The sequence below is a fragment of the Oryctolagus cuniculus genome, chromosome 5, assembly GCF_051225735.1.
Source record: "Oryctolagus cuniculus isolate XC-2025 breed Fujian yellow rabbit chromosome 5, ASM5122573v1, whole genome shotgun sequence".
In the NCBI taxonomy this organism is placed as follows: domain Eukaryota; kingdom Metazoa; phylum Chordata; class Mammalia; order Lagomorpha; family Leporidae; genus Oryctolagus; species Oryctolagus cuniculus.
This window is the reverse complement of record NC_142871.1, coordinates 62,248,661-62,270,066: the sequence shown is the minus strand read 5'-3', so window position 1 is coordinate 62,270,066 and position 21,406 is coordinate 62,248,661. Positions and strand designations below refer to the sequence as shown.

Sequence of the window (21,406 nt, the reverse complement as noted above, 5' to 3'; positions counted from 1 at the left end):
TTGAGGTCTCCTGTGTCTCCATATGAATTTCAGCATCATTTTTTCCAGTCTGGACCTTACTTCCTCTCCGCCTTCCAAGCAGGAGCTGGGGCCTCTTCCTGCACTGCACAACGTGGCGCCCTGTTCTCTCATCCGGCTTTCTTAGCAAGCTCTTGTGAAGGTGGCCTGGTATGTGAATGACCCTGCAAGGTGGGGTCCCTGTGGGAGCTGCTGGCCGGAGCATGGAGCATCTGGGCTGGTCACTGTCTTGCTCTGCCTCTCCACTTTGATTGTTCATCCTGCTTGCAAGTGCATTGGGCTTCATGAGTTACTGTGTCTGCTGCTTTCTTCAAATTTGGGAAATGTTTGCCCATTATTACTTTTATTAAAATATTTAATTAATTAATTTGAAAGGCAGAGATGGGGCAGGAAGAGGTAGCATGAAACATGACATCTGTCAGTTCACTCCTCAAGTGGCTGCAACATCCAGGTCTGGACCAGGCTGAAGCCAGGAGCCAGGAACTCCATCCTGGTCTCCTGTTTTGAGTGTCAAGGGTCCAAGCACTTGGGCCACCTTCTGCTGCTTTCCCACGCACATTAGCAGGGAGCTGGATCTGAAGCAGAGGAGCCCAGACTTGGCCGGGCACTCTGAAAGTGGATGCCAGTATCACAAGCATCCTAACTCTGCACCATGGCCTGGCCCCTGTGCTGTTTCTTAGATAAGCTCTCTAGCTCTTTCTAGAATTTCCCATAATGCGCACATTAGTGCACTTGATGATGTTCCATAATTCTTGTAGGCCTTGTCTCATTCTTTCTTTGCTCTGACCTGATTTCCAGTGACCTGTCTGGTTCGCTCTTCTGTATGAGTTCTGCTATTGAATCTCTTGTGAATTCTTTCAGTTCAGCTATTGTATTTTTCAGCTGCAGAATTTGTTTGCTTTTTTAGTTCTCTTTATTGACATTCTCATTTTGCCCATGCATTCTTTTTCTGACTGCATTTAATTGTCTCCATTCTCTTTTAGCTGACTATCTTCAAGTGGTCGTAGGTTTTCATTTCTGCAGGGTTAGTTTCTGGAGATCGGTTCCTTCGGTTGAGCCACATTCCCCATTCCTTTGTTTGCCTTACAATCTTCTGCTGAGATGTGGGCACTTGAAAAAACCACCACTCGCCCCAGTTTTCACAGTCAGCTTTGTGCAAGGGGAGACTTGTACCCACGAGCCTGCTTAGACCTGCTGGAACCTCGCAAATCTTTTCTGGGGTGTGTCTTCTCCAGGCTGTGTGTTTCTGCTCCAGTACGGGGGGGTCTTACTGAAAATGAACCTTATCATCTAACGCTATTTTCCAGGATATTTTTGAAGTATCCTTGACCATATGGCTGCTTTGAACTGTCTCCACTCCCTTAAGCAGCTCCCTCCTGCCGCTTCTCAGGAGCTGTTTCCATTTCTGCTTCTAGGCCTCTGTCCTCTCTTCCTCCCCCAACACCACCTGCAGGACTGCACACTCCAGGCTGGTCGCGTGGGCCCACAGCAGACTCCAGGTGGCGAACCCTGCCACCACTCCCCGACCCACAGCTCCGAAGGAAGACAGAAATCAGTCCCTCAGGCTGCCCCCTGCCACGTCAGAACATCCAACAGAAATTCTATTTGTGTTCTGTCTCGAGGGAGGAACTGAGACTTGGGAAGATTCCTCCCGGTCACACAAGGCAGTGTTGAGAATGGTGAGCAAAATGCTGGCGCTTTCCAGCCATCTGCTGCAGCCTCCTCCAGGGCTCTGCCTTGGCCGGTTTCTAGAGTGCGCACAAAGGCTCGGGGTCTGCGTCTACTCAGGGTCTGGTGGAGGATGAGGACAGAGCTCAGTCTGCCTGCCATCTTGCTGCCCACACCTCCCTGCCCCCATCGACCTGCCTTGTACTGTCCCTTGACAGCTACAAAGATATGCTAATAAGCGTCTGGAGTATCTTGCCAATGGAAAATATGATTATCCACGAGCTGTAGTTACCTACCTACCTGCCAACAGTAGCAAAGTGGATTCAAACTGATATGGAATAGCTACACTCAGAATTAACACACCTTCACTATTAATTGTTAAAACATCAGCACTTTATGTATGAAGTTAAGCCTAAATAATTGGGAATAAATATGTCTTTGGAATTTAATCCACTTTTATAGTAAGACATACTTAATTAAGGTTGAGCTAATAATAAAGTTCTTCAAATTTTATCAATGAACGTAGATACCCAGATTTTAAGAAATTGAATTCTAGGAACTTCAGCCAGAAATATTTTCATGATTATTTTAGATAAGAATTTTCCTCTGGTCGGGGCGGGTTTTGATATCTCTTTAGAGCATTCTGTCTTCCCCAATTACCTTGGAAACTATTTGTTTCAAAAGATTCCATAGTAACATTAGAAATCCTGCATGCTGACTTTGAGAAAACAGAGTTAGAGGAAGCACCTGTTCCGTGGGAGGCACTGAAACATCAACTTCGTATCCCGAGCACTTTCATGGCCTTAGGTATAAACACCCTTTGTTATTCATTACAGTTTTTGGTTCCACTTTGGCTTCTTGAAAAGGGATCATAGGCATCAGTGAGCTAAGATGGCACAATCTATTGATCTCGTCCTGTTATCATTCTGTTGGTTAGAGCCTCTACTAAGTAGTCTATTTCCTAATGAATAAAAAGCAAGAGCAAGAGTACAATTCTGTGTCTGTTCGGTGCAGTTACTTGTTGGGTTCCCAGGTTTTGCTGTGGCGAGGCAGCCTGGCGGCAGACAGAACAATGGCGTGACACAATCCCGTGTACAGGACCACACATGTACTGCTGCTGGCTATCAAGAAACAGTTCTTTAAATATAAAATCTAATGACGAGAATACCGTTACCAAGGTCATAGTCCTGTCTGCTCACTGGCGTGTTGAATATGGTTTGTGTCCCCACAAGTTCATGTGCAGTTGCAACCTTAATTCCTTATTGCAGCTGTGCTAGGAGAGGGGGCCTAACGGGAGGTGCTGGGGTCACGATTACTCCTGTCCTCCAGGAATGGGTTAGCTGTCTGTGGGAGTTTGGCCCCTTTCTCTCTGCCCCATACCCATTCCCTTCTTTTTCCAGCACAAGTTGACATACCATACACCCATCACCAGAGGCAGCCATTGGATCTTGGACTTTCCAGCCTCCAGAACCGTGAGCCGAAAGACACTGCTTTTCTATGTAAATGAGCCAGTCTCAAGTAGTCTGCTACAGCAACAGAAAGCAGCGAGCACAGGACAGGCTCTGCCTCCACCTCCATGTTCTCGAAGCTCTGCCCATCCGCTCCTAAGCACGCAGCCCTACACCCAGCTCTCCTTGAGTCTTAGTCTGGCCCCAGGAGCTCTGTTTCCCAGAAGCCTCTTCCTCTGAAGACAGTGTGACTCTGCTCGGCTTAGGAAAGCGAGTAGAAACTCACCACCATTACTGATTTGGAAGTCATGACTTCCTAAGAGATTGAGACAGCAAATAAAATTGGAGAAACATTATTCTTTATTGAAAAATACCAATAATACTGACAGACTTCAAAAGCAATTCACGCTTCCAGAATACAAAGTTCTTAATACATTTTTTTCCAAACCTGTATTCCAAACAAAGTTAGCTTTTTTTGTAAATCAAATTTGATAACCTGACTAAAAATATTTTCCAGCTTTATTATTTCAGGAGCTGCATGCCCTTTAAAGTAGGGAGCACGGGGTGGCGCGCCCTGGGGCTGCACAGCAGTCCGCAGCAACGCTGCCGCGAGGGGACGCTGCCACCAGCGTCAGAGAACCTCGTGGAACAGCGTATCAAAAGATAGCCAGTTTTTCTTATAATGTGCATACTTTCATTTTTCTCAAAAAGCAATCTTAAAGAATGCCACTGTAATGTAGTTATCAGTCAATAACTGAGTTTAAAAAAAAAAAACTACAGAGAAAGAAATGAACTGTTACCATCAAAACGGTCTTTGCTGAGCTGTGAGTAATAATTCTATGCATTTTTCAGATGCAAAAAAATTAACATGTATGCGAGTTTAATTTGAAACCACACAAATTATGTATGAAGGCTCAGATAGTAGCAGTGTTCACGTCTATTACTAATAGCTTAACTGGAACAGCCATCTGTTCATTCCACCAGCCAGAGTAGCAGCACCAAATCTTCTAGAATTCTTTATGTATAAAGCTTGAGTCATTATCCAAGTCCCATTCTTTGCATGCTCCAATTCTTGTTATCTTATTTAACACAGAAGCAACAGGATTTGGAGTTACTGTCTGCTGTATTAACAGCTGCACAGCATCTTATACTGTCAAAAAGCAAAAACACTGGACGGCAGCTCTTCTTCACAGCTCGACACTTGAAGCTGCCAGGCACACACTGCTCGTGCCAGCAGTGGTATTTCCACAGTAAAATAGCAGAAACTAAAGGAATCGTGGCACAATGGATTTCTGAATTCTTTTGATCTACCATTGGTCCTGGGGCATGGTACCTTCCCCTTGTACACTATATCCGCTGATCACTCCCCACTCATCTTCAGCGAAGGAAAGGCCTCAGGTCATATAGCGAGTAATGGCTCTCAGAGCATAAAGGAGTTCTGCTTGCATCCGAGCTTCTATAAGAAGCAGATTAACATGAACCTAAATATGAAACACAACATCACATAAGGGAGAGGTGTAAGCATTCAGTTTCTCAATGCATCAGTGAACACACACCACAGATCAGTACAGGTGTTCCCTCAGGATCATGGCAAACTCGTTCCAGGACCCTGAAGTCTGTAGCTGCTCCCATCCCTCGTGTAAAAGGGCAAAGGGTTTGCACGGAACCCACACCCATTCTCCTGCATAGTTTACATAATCTTCAGCTTGCTTAGACATTTGTGGAAGATGGCTATTATGAAGAAATTTCATGGCTTTCAAAACTTTTTTGCTCCAAGGTAAACTTCTAATTAATGCCATTTTCCACCACTTTCCGAGGTACCCTTGTCCGATGTGAATGCTACGTACACAGCTGTCATACTGTCTTGTTTAGACACTGGCAAGGAGGAGAAGTCTGTGTATGCTCTATCCTTGAGAAGCGCACCACCAATCAGCTTCCACATCTTGGGTTTAGTGAAGAAAAACAAAAGCTGACTGATGTTCTTTTTAGATGGATGTTTTCAGCCTTTGTTTATATTGGGTATCTCTTTTCTGGGAGAGCTGTGACATTTCAGAAAACCTCGACACTGCTTTATGAGAACACCAACTTCCCTTGCCAAAACATCCTTCAGTAACGTCCACAAAGATATTTCAAAGAGCGTGGACACTTTTGGTTATACAAGGTAACTTATAGAATGGAATGACAGGTTTATTTTGGTGCAAAGAAAATTCTGAAATCTAGAATTTCTCTAAGACCCCTTATATGCATGGATTTCAAAATATTTTTGCACCAAGATAAATAGCTTTTGATCACTTTTTCTATAAACTTTTTGTTGTGGGCATCTAGGGAATCGGCCAGCCGATGGAAAAATCTGTTTGCCTTTCAAATCAATTAAGAAGAACTCTAAAGCAAAATAGTTTTCTTCTTCCTAAGTAGCAGCTCTGCCAGCTCTTGGACAGTGAGTATGCCCTCCTGCCTTTATTCTCCATCGCCACAATGAGGTTCCCTTCCCAGGGAGCACTGAGAGCCGACGACGTGTCAGGTGAGGGGGTGTCACAGCGTAAATGAGCCACGACGGGCACGGGCACGTACCTTCTCAGAGTGCTTGAACTGCCTCCAGAAGCTGTCATACATTCTTTTGGTAACCTTTTCAGGAGTGCAAACAACAGTTTTGATATAAACTTTAAAGCTACGATCCAAAAGCTGGTTAATTTCACCATAGTCATAGTCATCATACCTGTTAAAAGACATAGTGGGAATAACACGATTTTCAATGCATTATCTTTTTTCTTGTGAAATTATGTACATAAATAGAAAGTGCTGTATTCTTTCTCCCTCTCTGTGTAGGCAGCTACTGCCAACAATGATATCGCTTTCCGATGTTTAATTAAGGATGGATAAGTGAGTAGGAAGGGGATAAGAAGCAGAGTACATAGGGAGGGGAACAGAAAATTGTGCAGTGCCCAAGCAAATCACTGCTGGAAGTTGACACTGTAGCACTGGGTACCAAGCAGTAGTGTGTATTTACAGTCATGTGCAAGCAACCACATTGTGATGAACAAATTCTGGAAACAGAGCTTATGAGTACTGCTGTAAGAAATTAACAAATTATTACTGCTATTACCAATATGTTATAAAAATTAGAATTTTTTTTTGACAGGCAGATTTAGACAGTGAGAGAAAGAAAAGTCTTCCTTCCATTGGTTCACCCCCCCAAATGGCCGCTATGGCTGGCGCACTGTGCTGATCTGAAGCCAGGAGCCAGGTGCTTCCTCCTGGTCTCCCATGCGGGTACAGGGCCCAAGCATTTGGGTCATCCTCCACTGCCTTCCCGGGCCACAGCAGAGAGCTGGACTGAAAGGAGCAACTGGGACAGAATCTGGCACCCCAACCGGGACTAGAACCTGGGGTACTGGCACCACAGGCGGAGGATTAGCCAAGTGAGCCACAGCGCTGGCCCAAAAATTAGCATTTGTAAACTCACGTTTCCAGGAGTTTCTGTAGTTAGAACAGAAAACATTGTGGGGCAGGGGATGTGGCCTGGGTGTGACCTCAATGTCTACACTAAGCAATGGCTGTTCTGCTTCAAGTCAGGAGGTCACGTGCATCACCACTTGCCCTGCCCCACCAGGCGCTAGATTCTTGATCACACAGGCCCTAAGGTCGCCTACTGGGTTTTTAGTGGAAAAGGGGGAGAGTTCTCATCCTACAACCATTCGGGAGACTAAAAGTCAACAGTCTTGCCACTGATTCTGGAACTCGGTCTAAAATTGGTCAGATGTGCTTTAAATGCCGGAGCAGTTTAGAGTAGGTTAAATGGAGTTTGTAGATTTTGACCAGAGTCACTGATAAAGTCAAGCTTTCCTTGCTATTCATTTCATAGCTAAGATAACCAGGAGGCAGTGCAGCAAGGAGCTTGTGTACACACGTGAGTAGGCAGGCGGCTGCATTTCCTACATAACGTGGGGATGTGGCTGAGACCTAGGGGGAAGGACGATCCACAGGAATAGGAGCATGTCAGGAGATCAGAAACATGGAGTCGCAAGCCTGGCCTCTTCATCAGCTCACGGACCAGGCTTGCCTAGAGACAGCTGTCATTTAACTCTTGTCACTGTCCCTATCTCTCCCTGCTGCCTAACTAGGAGAGAGAAAGGAAAAAAAATATATATATATACACACACACACACACAGCTGCAGCCCTGTGGTTCTTTGAAGCATAAGAAACATAAAAATAAGCTTCTGGGGAGGGGATGGTGGTGTCTGTGCATGTGTGTTCTGTGTGCCTGCGTCATTGTTCCTAGCGGAAGACAGCTCTTTATAAACATAAGAAAACAGACTGACCTTATGCCAAACATGCAGTGAATATAGTTCCAAATAGCCCGTCTAAGCATTGAGGTATCAACATCTTTGTGCATTGCCATTGTGTTATAAGTAAGATTGTAAGCGATGTGAAATTTTTCATCAATCAACTGTCCCACGTCAGGGTAAAGGCGATTTACCAAAGAATAGCCGTGGTCTTCCCAGCAATAGTCCTAAACACAGGGGACAGAACAAACATGAGTCATCAAAAGGTGCCAGGTGAACGTCTGCAGCCCTGCAGGACGCCGAGCCTGAACCCAGGCCTTTCTCCCAGGCTCCCAGTCCCTTGTTCTCAGTCTCCATGTAGCAGCATTCAAAAGGTCACGTGTAGTAACTCTGCAAGTTTAAAAACCAGTGGAGGCCCTCTCTTCCCCTTGAGCCCAGGCCACTAATTTTGGGCTGTAGTTTTCACTGTCTTTCCACTCAGCAGCCAGACGAGGCCCATCTTGGACGTCCTCTCCTTTTCCATTGCTATAGCCTTTCAAATGGTCCTCAGATCTCTAGTTCAACTCCTCTGTCACTCAGTCCTCCTACCGCCTCCTGATTTCTGCCTTTTCACTGAGTCTCCTAGTTTTCCTACATAAAATTTCCTTGCTTCTTTTCACCTCAAATAAAACGTAGCAACCTCTGACTACTTCTGTGTTGCTCCTTACTTATTAAAATATCTCTGGCATTATGCCATGACTCTGGTCAGAACCTACAAGCCCCATTTAACCTACTATAAAATGCCTAACATTAAGGCACCCCCTCACTGATTTTAAACTAATTCAGCACTACTAGAACAATAGGATTCCTTGAAGTTCTCAGTTGCCCTGCCACTCTCTTTCTCATCCCTCCTCTCACTCCACCCCTCAATTTAAGCTTGGTTGTTGCCTATAATCTCCTCTACCTACAATACCCTTGGTTGCTGGCCACCCTAATCCGAATCTCTTTCCATAAGATTTCCAGCCCGGACAATCTCTTCAATTTCTGTTATATTTCATAACACAGTTAAACTATCAAAGACAAATATCCTGCAACTTTTTCTTGTGCCTAAATTTTACTCCTTTAAACAACATCTTAGTTTCTTGGGAAGAGAAACAAAAATGTTATGGTTCTCAGATGTTATAGTTCTAGGAAAAAACTTATTTAACATAGGCCTCTAACAATATTAATTAAATATTTTGACAAAAAGGATTTAAGGTATACATTGAAACTACAGTATGATTCTAATGATGGAATAGAAGTAATATTACAAGATTAGAAATAGAATAAATATTTGCTAATTAGTTGATGGGTCTCAACTTTTATCCAGTAACTGGAGGATACGGCTACTACTGCCCTTGAGCTACTTCTTGCAAGGCACTTAGCACAGTTCTCAAATCTAGATGGCTCTTATTTGAAGTCAGATGGAGCTATTTTTAATTGATCATGTACAAAGAGTTGCAGTTCTACCTGGACTCGAAATGTTGGAACATGCATCCCATGTCGAGAGAAATCTTTATAGCCATAACTAGTATCCTCAAAGTGACGAGACACATCTCTTGCTGGTGAAACTTCTTCATCATCTGAAATAAACAAACAAACAAACAAACAACATTGAAAGCTTTTCCATTACAGGTGCTAGTTAAAATTCATTTTGCCTATAACAAGTAAAAATAGGATAACCCTTTCTCTGACACCAAGTAACCAGTATCAGTCAAAATAGTCTGGAAACCATAAAAGGAAGTAGCTTACTTGCCAGTAAACAGTGTACTAAAAGGAGAGCCTCTCTATAAAATCCCCGCCCCTGTGTCCCAACTCTGATTTATAGATGTCAGGTTCTACTTGAAAAAAGTATGTAAAGTATGGACACCTCTCTGGATCATCATCATGTTTAGGAGCTGATGAGATAATGGTTTCTTATAAGGACAGTATCATATGGCAACTCCACAACTTCACGCACAGGAGAGAACAAAAACTCCTCCTTAGGAAAAACAAGTTAACACCCAACTTATTATGTCAGTTTAATGCTTCTTTGCTATTAAGAAATATGGTGCTTTTAATACTACTACTCTTTCTCCCATTCTATTATTGTCAATGTCTCCAAATATATTTTTTCCTTTTAAAAAATCCTGTAGTCCGCTTATAGATAAGGGCTAAAGGATTTAGGTTATTGGTAATTTAAGAAATAGTTCCTTTTAACGAATCATAGAATTTCAAAGCTGGAAGCAATCTGAAGGCTTTATGAACTGATAGAGGAGAAAAAAATGGACACTAATATTTAAGTGACTTACTCAAGTTTAAAAGCTCATTAGAACCCAAATTATATCGACTCTGTAACGACTGCTCTCACCTGATGAGAGGACCAGCATGCTCTCTCTCTTTTCTATTTCAAAACGTGAAGCCATCTCTTCTTGGCTTGCCTCCTCTTCATCTCTGCATTCCTGTAACTGCTTCATCTTTTCCATGAGGGCTTCCACCTCAAAGAAGGAATCACTTACCTACAGAAGAAACACAATCAGTGTTACATACGGCAAACACAGAATGAAGCTGGTGGGTATTCTTTTATTAAGTCTGGCTCATACAAATTTTTACCTTACAGAATACAGGAAACAGATTTTCTTACAATTAAAAAATCTTTATTTCTGTCTGTTTTTCAAATAGACAAAAAGAGGTCTTGCATCTGGTGGTTCACTATGCAAATGTCTACCAGTAGCCAGGGCTGGGCCAGGCAGAAGCCAGGAACCCAAGTACTTGGGCCATCACCTGCTGCCTCCCAGGGTACACATTAGCAGGAAGCTGGAAAAGGCAGTAGAGCTGGGACTTAAACCGAGCACTCTGATAAGGAATGTGGGTATCCCAAGTGGCAGCTCCATGACTGTGCCAGACACCCACCCGATTTTCTTCTGATTTTAATGTATGTGAATAGAAAGCAATTACATTAGTCTATTAGGTATACAGATATTCAGACTTTAAACTGTAAGAGAAAAAGGACTTTAAAAACACATTCTGGGGCCCGCATTTGGTGTAGTGGGTAAAGCCCTGCCTGCAATCCCGGCATCCCATATAAGTGCTATATGTGCTAGTTCATGTCCTGATTGCTCCACTTTCAATCCAGCTCCTGCTAATGGCCTGGGAAAGGCATTGAAAGATGGCCCAAGTATTTGGGCCCTGCTACCCATGTGGGAGACTCAGATAAAGCTCCTGGCTTCAACTTGGCCCAGTACTGGCCATTGCGACCATCTGAGGCATGAACCAGCAGATGGAAGATCTTTCCCTTTCTTTAACTCTTTGAAAATAAATGAATCTTTTAAAAAACACATTCTAATGCTTTTATAAAACTGATGTCATTACTATTTATACTGTGTTAGAATTATAAGTTGGTGTTAAATTGGAAACTAAATACTTAAAAGTCAATTTCTGGAGCTGGCGTTTTGGCATAGCAGGTAAAGCCACTGCCTGTATCCCATATGGACTGGTTCATGTCCTGGCTACTCCACTTCTGATCCAGTTCCATGCTAATGGCCTGGGACAGGCAGTGGAAGATGCCCAGTGCTTGGAACACTGCCACCTACATGGGAGACCTGGATGAAGCTCCTGGCTTCAGCCTGAACCAATGCTGGCTGTTGTAACCATCTAAACAGTGAACCAACAGATAGATGGAAGACCTCTCTGTCTCTCCCTTCCTCCCTCTGTAACTCTTAACTTTTGAATAAATTATATTTTTTTAAATTTCAACTTCTACTTACACTTTGTAGATCTTGTTGAACTGAGTAAGTGGTTTTGCATCTAATATGAGCATTGGGCATATTGTCACCTATGGCCATCTTTAAAATAGTAGTCCTATTATTAAAAATGAAACATTCTTACATGGCTAGGGTTGGCCACTAGACAGAGGCAGCTATCACTTCCTGGGATGACTACGGCAGTGTCGCATCTGTAAGTGGGGTCCAACACGTGAGAGGACTGGCCAGGTGACTAGTGAGCTGGCTGAACCACTTACATTTTTTATGTCCCATGTATCTTTTCTATGAAAGCTGATCAAATCCATGGACTGTATTTTATAAAATGGACAGACAACACATCTAAAAATCTCAACTCTGAGTGTTCAAATAAAGAATTACTGTTTCTCTTTTTTCAAATGTCATTTCCTTCCCCAGGAATGTCCTCAAGATCTCTTATCTCCCACTGTTTGCCTGGCTTCTACACACCGATCCTTCGGTGTGGCCTTATGTACCTCTCCTGGCCACCTGCCCCTACTGCACAGCTGAGAATTAACTCTCATGCAGCATTCTCCTCACTCCTTCAGAATACCAATCACAACCTGCAGTTGTTCTCCACATGAAACTGAGTCAGTGCTGCCCGCCCCCAACACACACACCCTGAACAACCTTTCTGAAGGGTAGAGAACCTGCTGTTTTATTAGTACATACTCAGAGCCCAGCACAGTACCTGGTCCACAGTAGATAGACAAGGAATACTTGCTGTAGAATGACTGCAGTGTCATTCCCTATTACGAGGCAGTCTGTGCTGCCTGTGCTTTATATTTTCATATGACCCAAACAGTTAGACCACAATACCCAGTATGAGTCCTTTTTCTAGTAATGTTATGATGGCAAGTCCTCCTGTGATGGTACTATTTTCCTAGGGCATACATTTCCATATTTATTGCCCTGATTGAGTCAGTAATCAACCCTCCACCCCTAGAATCCTCCTGCAACCTCCAGACTTTGAGACCCATCCAGTGGTTATAAGCAGGTCTGCTATGGAGGATGAAGCTGATGGTACTGAGTCCTGTCAATACAGTATTCCAGGATCAACCATGGTAAAATTAGCTTTCTTCATCTGCTGATTTCACTATGTGTAAATGCTACCTCTTATTTAGCACCTGATAAATGCCAAATGCTGAACAAGGCATTTCACCTCTTTAGAGGCACTTTTAAATCTCACGAAACTATGTTTCACCTTTAGACATGAAAGAACTGATGGGGCTCAGAGAGGCTCCGTGACTTGCCCACAGTCAAATATTTAAGTTGAAGGCAACTCAACGTGTCTGTTTCACAGTAACAGTGCAACTAAGGGCATGTCTGCAAAGTGTTCAGATGACTGCGCTGCTTCTCTGGTTTCTTCTGCAGTATAAAATAAAGCCTTGCTTTTACACGGCAGCAAAAGCACACAGAGGGAATTGACACTCACTGTATACAGGAATTAAAATGTGCTCACAGAATATTCAAATTGTTCTGTTTCAAAGGAGCAACAAAACTGAGGATAAAAGCCAGAGGGGAGAAAGGGTAAGGGTGGAAGTATTTAACAAATTTACCTTCTATATTTGGGCAACGTTGAGCATGAAAAAGAATTTTAAAGGGAGAAACTTCCAGATTGAAGCCAACTAAATCTTCTGAAAGAGGAAGAATTAAGAAGCCAGCCTGTTTCATTTGTGCAAAAGGGAAGAAATGAAATGTGACTGGCATCCCAGACTCCGCCACTGCCAGGCCACACTGCTGTAGCCATTCACTACTAGCTGGCCCTGATGGGCACAGGCTGTTGGTTCCTGATCCTAAAATTACTGGACTGCAATCTCCAGGGGGGGGGGGGCATGTCTCAGGATTTTGTACATCCCTCAGCACCTGGTGAAGGGCTTTTATCCTTAATGAATAAATAGAGGGGTCTAGTATCTCTGTGGACTTAGCAGGGTTGATTTTCTAAGAAGCCAAACAAAGAAATAATATCACAGCAATTATTGTGATTAGTCTCATAACAAATAATAGATACTTACCGAAACATTTCCTGCTGAGTTGACCTGCGTCTCATCCACACTGTGATTGCCATTTGTAATATCACAGATGCAGTAGTTACTCACAGAAGGAGGTCTGAATGTGTGGCCACCATCACAATGAATTTCTGGACTGATTCCACAGCCAAACGTGAATGAGGCAAGAGAATGGTAGTGTGTGAGCAGAACCACCGCGTGGACCAGTTCTGCAAGGGACCAGCTGTGCTCCTCAGCTTTTAAAAGTCCCTCAAAGGAAAAAAAAAAATTTTTTTTTTCTTTATACTGAGATCTGGTGCAATGAAAGTACAGATTTCATCTTAGTTAATCTATCTAAAATAGGATTAGTCACCATACAAAGCCTAGCACAAATTACAATTTGAAACATATAGAACCTATAATTTGCTAATTTTTATGAAAATGTATTCACGAATAGAGCTTACCATGTTAATGACACATTAGTTTGATTTTCTGAAATACTGATTTAAAAATTAATAGAATGCATATCTGTTAAAAGCAGTTGCTGCATTTCAGATGCTGGGTTATGAATAAACTCCTGTATTGTTAGTTCAAACTCTCAAACCAAATGTAATAAATTTGTGTTTTAAGAGCAAGTTACTATGTGAGTGTCATGTTTTGTTTATTAGCAGGCTTCCTTGAGGAATTTTTATGATGTGGCTTGAACAGCTTGACTCTGATTATTCCTAAATCATCAAATTAGTTTAAAAGTTACACATAAATTCTGTATTTTTTTCAGATTTATTCATTTTCTTATATTGTGTAATTTTTTTCTTACTTGAAAATACAGAATAGGCACTGTATTAATCATTCAAATTTTATACCTTCTGAATAATACCTTCAATTATATAACAATATCTAAAATGTTTAATAATAAAGAAAGACAAGACCAAAAAGATGTATTTTCAAGAATTTCTACTGCACGGTAGACCTTCTAATGAATATCAATCAATCCGCTTTTACTCGGTCACCTTTTTAAATAATTAGAAACAGAAGGAACTAGTTTCAGGTGCCATTTTAGAAATGAAGATGCTCCATGGTGAGATGCCACTTCACGTCTCAGGACAGCTTTAAAATCCATAACACCTGACCCCAGTGCTGGCAACAGTCTGGAATAACAGGAATGTAAACTGGTATAGCCGCTTTGGAAGACAGTTTCATAGTTTCTTCCAAAGTTAAAAACAGCCCTCCCATGTGATCCAGCAGTCACACTCCTATTTATCCAAATAAACTGAAAAGTTTGTCTACAAAAAAGCCTGCTCACAAATGAACATAGCAGCTTTATTCATAACTGCCCCAAGCTGGTTTTAACCAAGATGTCCTTTAGTAGGTAAATGGATGAACGCTGCTGTGTGCCGTCTAATGGAGCGTTCTTCAGTGATAAGCGAGTGGCTATGTCACAGAAAGAAGTGCGGGCACTTTAAATGAAAGAGACCAATCTGAAAAGGCATCATACTTTGATTCTACCTATATGACATTCTGGAAAAGGCAAATCTGTGAGACAGTAGAAAAGTTAGCTGTTTCAGGAGGAAGGGAGATGGATGAACCCGCTGAAGCAGGGGGCACTTTCAGGCAGTGACTATTAAGTATTTTGCATATCAGCATTAGGACATTGTAACATTCTGCACTTGTCAAAACCCATAGAACTGTCCAAGGTAGAGTGAACCACGGACTCCAGTTCATCGTAACAAATCAGTGTTCATTCATCTCTTACAACACATCTATCACACAAATCCTATAGGTTAATAACAGAATATGTATGTCTAGAGCAGAAGGCTGAAGCGGTTAAAGGTGGGGGGGGGGCGGTGTGTGAATTCTGTACCTTTTGTAACCCAAAACCGCTCTTAAAGAAGAAAGTCTGTAAAAAGTGTTTTTGAAAATGACACCTGAGATGCATTACTTCACTGCTTACCTCAATGTGCTCTTTGGTAATGAGCCAGGGTCTATGGGCTAACACTTTGTTGAGTTCTCCTAAGTTCTGCAGTTTGGGAGGCGCATTTTCTAAGCCGTTGAGCCACTTGGGGTCCCCACCAACATGGAGGAAGTCGCTCACATGCAGGTTCACTAGGTAGGAGCACCGATGTCTTGCTGCAGCCTGAAGAGAAAACAAAAGAGATTACGCTAATTCTAAATAGTGCAATCTTGAAATGCTACTCATCTTTTTTTCTGTAAATGTGCAAAACAGATGAGTTTTATTGTTTTCAAATTTTCCATTAACTACAGAAACGGAAGTTTTCAGATTAACATTTAAAAAATGCAAAAAACACCACAGAAAAGACCTCAGAAATATTCCAAGAACAAATTATCTAATAAAAAGTATTTGAACTTTAGAAACTATACCTATATAACAACTTTCAGGAACCTCAGATTAAGAGGAAAGTTCAATTAAAATAATGGAATATTATTTAGATTGGCTAGGATTAACACTTTTTGTCAATATAAACTTTGTATAATAATGAAATAGGTATTGTATTCCCTTAATGGCAAGTGTTTTTTCAGAATTGTATAAATATTTCTTTTTCTGTTATACTTGAAAGCAAGTGTACTTAAAAAACAGAGGCTAACAGGAATCCTAGTATAAGTCAGAATATAAGTATTTATTCCTGTGTTTTAAGTACTAACTGTACCTTAAAGAGGTTAATAAAAGCAAGCTGAAATAATTTTTCATTGATTTACAAACCATTATTCCAATGTAGTGCCGATAATGTAGGGGTAATGGCCCATCCATTTGCAGTAGATAGTGTTGAGTTTTTAAGAAACTTTCTAAATATTGTGGGTGGAAAACCATCACTAATGTGATGTTATCCAAACGACCCAAAGCAGCAAAAGAATCTGCAAATAAAGCATGCATCTGTGCGTCTTCACTCCCCACTTGGAGAATCTGTATAAATGAGAGAAAACTCTGGTTATATACATTGTGAGTTAGTTTTAAAGAAAGAAAATGTGTGGACTGAACTCTAAGTATCATTTAGAAGCAGATTAAATTAGGTTTAAGAGAGCAGAGTTTCATATTTAAACTCAACTGGTAGCAAGATAGAAAAAACAGGCAGTCATAGATCACATATTATCCAGTAGGGGCTAAACAACAAAGGCTGAACCTAAAGGCCATCTAGATAGGCTGCTTGCAGGCTTGGCCAGAATCCAGATATAGAAGCAGATTTAGATTATCAAACTTGCAGAGCCTGCAAACAGACAACTAAAGAATTTCCTGACAACACTTCCTACTCTCAAGTTACGCAGAACCAAAACTAACTACTTAGCAATCATTCTAAAAACTGAAGCAGAGACGCCTTTACAGATACAGCATCACAGGTGGGAGCTGGTACTGTGGAGATGGTCGAGACTAAGGATCTCTGTTTACAGGCAAACCTAAATGACATTCAAATGTAAGTGTTCGCTATGTTATTAGTCAAAACCAAGTCTTGGCTGCACTTGATTGAATGTGGGTGTTTAAAAAAAGCATCATGAAATACTAGAAATCAACACAAGCACGAGAGCTTTCCAATCCCACAGATTCACTGCCAAAGCATGATTAACTACAATCAGCTCTGCATAAAACAAGTCGCTGACCAACAGTTGCTCAGATGCCAAGATGCAGGTCATGAAAATTTTTCCTTAGAAGCATACAGCTCACTGTGTTCTTTCACAAACAACATACCTCCTTTTCTGGGATGAATCTGCTTGGTCCGTGTCCTAGTGGTCGAGGAATTCTAATTCCAAGTTCCTAGAGAAGAAAATGACACCATCTCAAGCCTCCAGCAGTAAACAACATGAACTCAGACTACAGGAATGGGAGGGAAAAACAACCTGTTACACAGGGACAGGCTTGTTTTGGTGGTTGGTTCTCATGGCCGTATATACATACCGCTCTTCTATTCGCATCACCTAGTTAACAACAACTTAGAATACGACTGACTAAAAACAATAAAACCCGTTTCACTAAAACCAGAGTTTTGCATAAAGTACTTGGCAGAAAGTCCAGAACAGAAAGTTCAGCACACAGCAGCCAACCCTGTGGGTTGTCAGAGAGACAAAATAAGACCAACGTGTTTGTACGTCCCAAACTCAGCCAAATACCAATCCCGAGCATCTTGTGAGGAAATGAGGCAGCAGCATCTCCACCTAGATGCTCTGACCTGGAAGAAGTGTAGTTATTACTACAGCCCACAGTAAGACCTTATGGAAAGGAGGGAAACATTATGAAAAATGAAAACAAAAGAGAAGGTATGAAAAGACGTCTGTCCCCGCTCACTAAAATAATTTCAGAGAAAACTCATTTTGTCTCCTAATTTGCCTTAAATTAAGCTTTGTGTATATGGGATATCATCAATTTTATATATTTTAGAAAAACTCAAGTATTTCAGTAATGGTTTTCTGCCTTTGACATAGTTAATCTGGAACTCTGTACCTCAGGTTGACAATGCAGTGTGGTCAACAAAAACTGATAACCTACTCTTAGCATCTCTCCCCATAACACCCTCAATATGATGTGCTATAGGAAAAAAAGGGGGTGGGGGTGGGGGCTGGTGCTGTGGCATAGTAGGTTAAACATCTGCCTGCAGCACCAGCATCCCGTGTGGATGCCAGTTCGAATCCTGGTTGCTCCTCTTCCAATCCAGCTCCCTCCTGATGGCCTCAGAAAGCAGTAGGAGATCCAGAAGAAGTTGGATCCTGGCTCCTGGCTTTGGATTAACTGGCCATTGTGGCCATTTGGGGAGTAGTTGGCAGATGGAAGACCTCTCTCTTGTCTCTCCCTCTCTGTAACTCTGCCTCTCAAGTAAATAAATAAGTCTTTATGAAAAAATAATTTTTTGGCTTGCTTTGAGGTCTAGATCGTATCAATCTTATTTTTCAAAAAGTTAATAGTTTATACAAGCAGAGAATAACTCTTCCTTATCTAATTACACAGAAATATTATTCCTATTTTCTCCCTACTGTATATAAAGGTTCTTCGTGATACAAACCAGATGCCCGCCTTTTAAAGAAAAAAAGGCAGGGTGAGGGGGTGGTAGCAGAGAGAAGTACATGTGGCAGCAGTTCAAGAAATCTGGTCCAAGTAAATGAAAGCCTTTTAACAAAATGGATTTTTAAAAATTAAGCAGGCAGGACAAAGTTTAGGAGAATCTTCATTAGTAGAAATCAAGATTCAAGTTCAAAGGAGGCTGTGGTTGCCAACTGAGTGTATAAAATAACACAATGAATCTTGCACTATAGATTAGTGATGTTTCACCCTGACTATTCCACACTTATACAGAGGACAGCAATATTTTAACCATATACTCTTCATTAAGGGAGGCACTTAATTCACTAGTCTGGCCATGGATGTGTCTTGATTTCAATATCCAGTAGTAAATGCCAAAACACATTCTTGTTACTGAATACATCATTTCAGTACAAATGCAGTCATTTACATAAGATGATGCCTTTCAAACTGCTGAATTTCTGATAATTACATACCTTTTTAAAGATTAATTTTTTAAAAATTTTATTTACCTGAAAGAGAGAAGTGGGGGCAGGGAGAGAGGGAGGGAAGGAGAGTGAGTAAGGGAGAGATTGATACTGATTTCCCATCTGCTGGTTCACTCTCCAACTGCCTGCAATACTGAGAGTTGGGCCAGGCAGAAGCCAGGAACTCACTCTGGGTCTCCCACATGGATGCCAGAGCCCCAACTACTTGAGACATCATCTGCTGCCCCCGTGCACATTAGATGGAGGCTAGAATTGGGAGAAAAGCCAGGACACAAACCCAGGCAACTCCAATATGAGATGGGGACATCAACTAATAGGCTAAAGACTGCCCCTACAAACAATTTTTTAAAAATATCTATTTATTTGAGTTACAGAGAGAGGGAGGGGGAGAGGAAGAAAGGAAGGGACGGAGGGAAAGGAGAGAGAGAGAGAGAGAGAGAGAGAGAGAGAGATGAATAGATCTTGATCCATCTTCTGCAGCTTTTCCCAGGCCATTAGCAAGAAGCTGGATTGGAAGTGGAGCAGCCAGGATGGGATCTGGTGCCCATATGGGGTGCCAGCGTTGCAGGCAGCAGCTTTACCTGCTACGCCACAATGCTGCCCCCTCTTCCCCCCACCACACTTTTTAAACAAAATATATTGGACAAAACTCTAAGGCTAAAATCAACATTATCTGATCTGATTTCTTTAATCTTTGGAAAATATCTGATTTAAACAAAATGTTTCAAGGAATTGTTGCTCATTTTCAATTAAGACATTACACTTGGCACTTCACTATATGACAACGTGTCATTTCAAACAGGGCAGAACTGGATTATTCAACAAATAATCCTGGGACAACCCAAGGGAGGACTGGAGTCTCTGACACTTGAGACTCTCATTACAGTATTTACCCAAGTTTAGTTCTAGGTGAAGTAGAATTTACCCAGCTCACACCTGGATTACTAGAGTCAACTTCCAACTACACTGAAGAAGTTGTGAGATGCCTGAGTCATCCCAAAAAAGCAGAAGGGGAAATGCTGGGGGTGGGGAGAGAAAGATAGAACAGTAACAGGAAAGATTAGGAGAAGAAGAAGGGAAGAGAGATGCATTATCCAAAATCAATTCTTCCTCAAACAGAAAGGGTTAATCAAGACTAACAAAACAAGAAAGTTACTGTAGTTCTAAAATCAAATAAATGCATATTCTTATATTTGGGGGCTAGAGTCAAAAGAGATTCTCCCCTTTTCTCAGCAGACACACTGGGTCATAATGGGACAAAGGACATGGTATGACTTTTCTACCTTATCTCAGACCCAGCAGAAAACAAAGGACTAATCTGGGTGTTCCCAGAGAGCTCTGAGATTGCATCCAAATTCATCCTAGTCCATACACTGGCAGAAAGTAGAGCACTGACTCCATCCAGCCTCCCACTGCACACAAATTAACCTCTGGGAAAAGTAAACAGGTGACAATTACCTTTAGATTACCCAATGGGTCTGGTTCTCATTGAAATTTTTTATAAAGACTCCTTATCTTGGAAAAAGTATAGAAAAACAAAACGAAGCTAAAAAGCCAGGACAAAAATGGAATGGTGTATCAAGTATGGATGGATAAAAATTACAGAGCAATCTTAGTCAAAGGGTTGGGTCAAAATCAGGAACCTGATGTTAGTAAGTGCACAACTGCCAAGACAGCATGTAACCTCTAAATTGAAGGGTTCTCTGTAACATATGGGTGGTGATGATAAAGAGCAATAATGTCATCAATCCCAACTACCTTATGAAAGACAGAACATTTTACAGAAGCTGGTGTTGTGGCACAGTGGAGGAAGTCACTGCTTAGGATGCCCAGAGTGCTGGCTTGAATTCCTGCTACTCTGCTTCTAACCCAGCTCCCTGCTAATATGCCTGAGAAGCAGTGGATGGAGGCACAAATACTTCAGTCTCTGCCACCCATTTGGGATACCAGGATGAGGTTCCTGGCTTCCGCCTGACCTAGTTCCAGCTGTTGTGGTGATGAGGGGAGTGAACTAGAGGATGGAAGATCGCTCTCTCCATCACTCTGCCTTTAAAGTAAAATAATACATTTTTAACAGTTGACTAAGGGGCCAGCTCTGTGGCACAGAAGGTAAAGCTGCCACCTACAGCTCCAGCATCCCATATGAGTGCCAGTTTGAGTCCCAGCTGCTCCACTTCCAATCCAGCTTCCTGCTAAAGTGCCTGGGAAAGCAGCAGAAGATGGCCCAAATCTTTGGGCCCCTACACCCACATGGGAGACTTGGATGAAGCTCCTGGCTTCGGCCTGTCTCAGCCCTGGCTGTGGTGACCATATGGGAGTATATCAGTGGATAGATGATCTCTCTCCATCTCTGCCTTGTCTTCTAGGTTGCTTTTTTAAATAAATTATCTTCTTTAAAAAAGTTGACTAAAAAAAGAGTATCTTACAGATTATACACACATGCATGTGAGTGCTTTAGATCTAGTCTGATTTTTAGTTGTTTTTATGTCTCAGAGGTGGAGGGGCTGCTGCACCCTGCAGTGCCAGCCTCCCATATGGGCGCTGGGTCAAGACCCAGCTGCTCCACTTCTGATTCAGCTCTCTGCAATGCCCTGGGAAAGCAGTAGAAGATGGCCCAAATCCTTGGACCTCTATATCCGTATGGGAGAACTGGAGGAGCCTCTGGCTCCTGGCTTCGGATAGGCGCAGCTCCAGCTGTTGCGGCCATCTAAGGGGT

General features: G+C 42.1%; 2 protein-coding genes across 3 annotated transcripts in view; one reads left to right on the top strand and one right to left on the bottom strand.

Annotated features, from left to right (window-relative positions):
- The window catches only part of ARMC2 (armadillo repeat containing 2), a 142,667-nt gene extending 139,340 nt beyond the window's left edge, over positions 1-3,327 (top strand). Inside the window, exon 18 of the mRNA XM_089333842.1 lies at positions 3,087-3,327. Coding sequence (XP_089189968.1) covers positions 3,087-3,193 — 107 coding nt within the window. The 3' untranslated portion in view covers positions 3,194-3,327. The remainder of the gene's footprint in view (positions 1-3,086) is intronic.
- Positions 3,328-3,476: 149 nt separating this feature from the next.
- The window catches only part of SESN1 (sestrin 1), a 116,939-nt gene continuing 99,009 nt past the window's right edge, over positions 3,477-21,406 (bottom strand). For both annotated transcript variants that reach the window (XM_008263340.5, XM_051854451.3), the window contains exons 2-10: positions 16,880-16,945; positions 15,902-16,102; positions 15,134-15,316; positions 13,210-13,452; positions 9,787-9,934; positions 8,907-9,019; positions 7,455-7,645; positions 5,706-5,850; positions 3,477-4,615 (exon numbers count right to left, since the gene is read on the bottom strand). In XM_008263340.5, the coding sequence (XP_008261562.2) occupies positions 4,529-4,615; positions 5,706-5,850; positions 7,455-7,645; positions 8,907-9,019; positions 9,787-9,934; positions 13,210-13,452; positions 15,134-15,316; positions 15,902-16,102; positions 16,880-16,945 (1,377 nt within the window). In that variant the 3' untranslated portion in view covers positions 3,477-4,528. The remainder of the gene's footprint in view (positions 4,616-5,705; positions 5,851-7,454; positions 7,646-8,906; positions 9,020-9,786; positions 9,935-13,209; positions 13,453-15,133; positions 15,317-15,901; positions 16,103-16,879; positions 16,946-21,406) is intronic.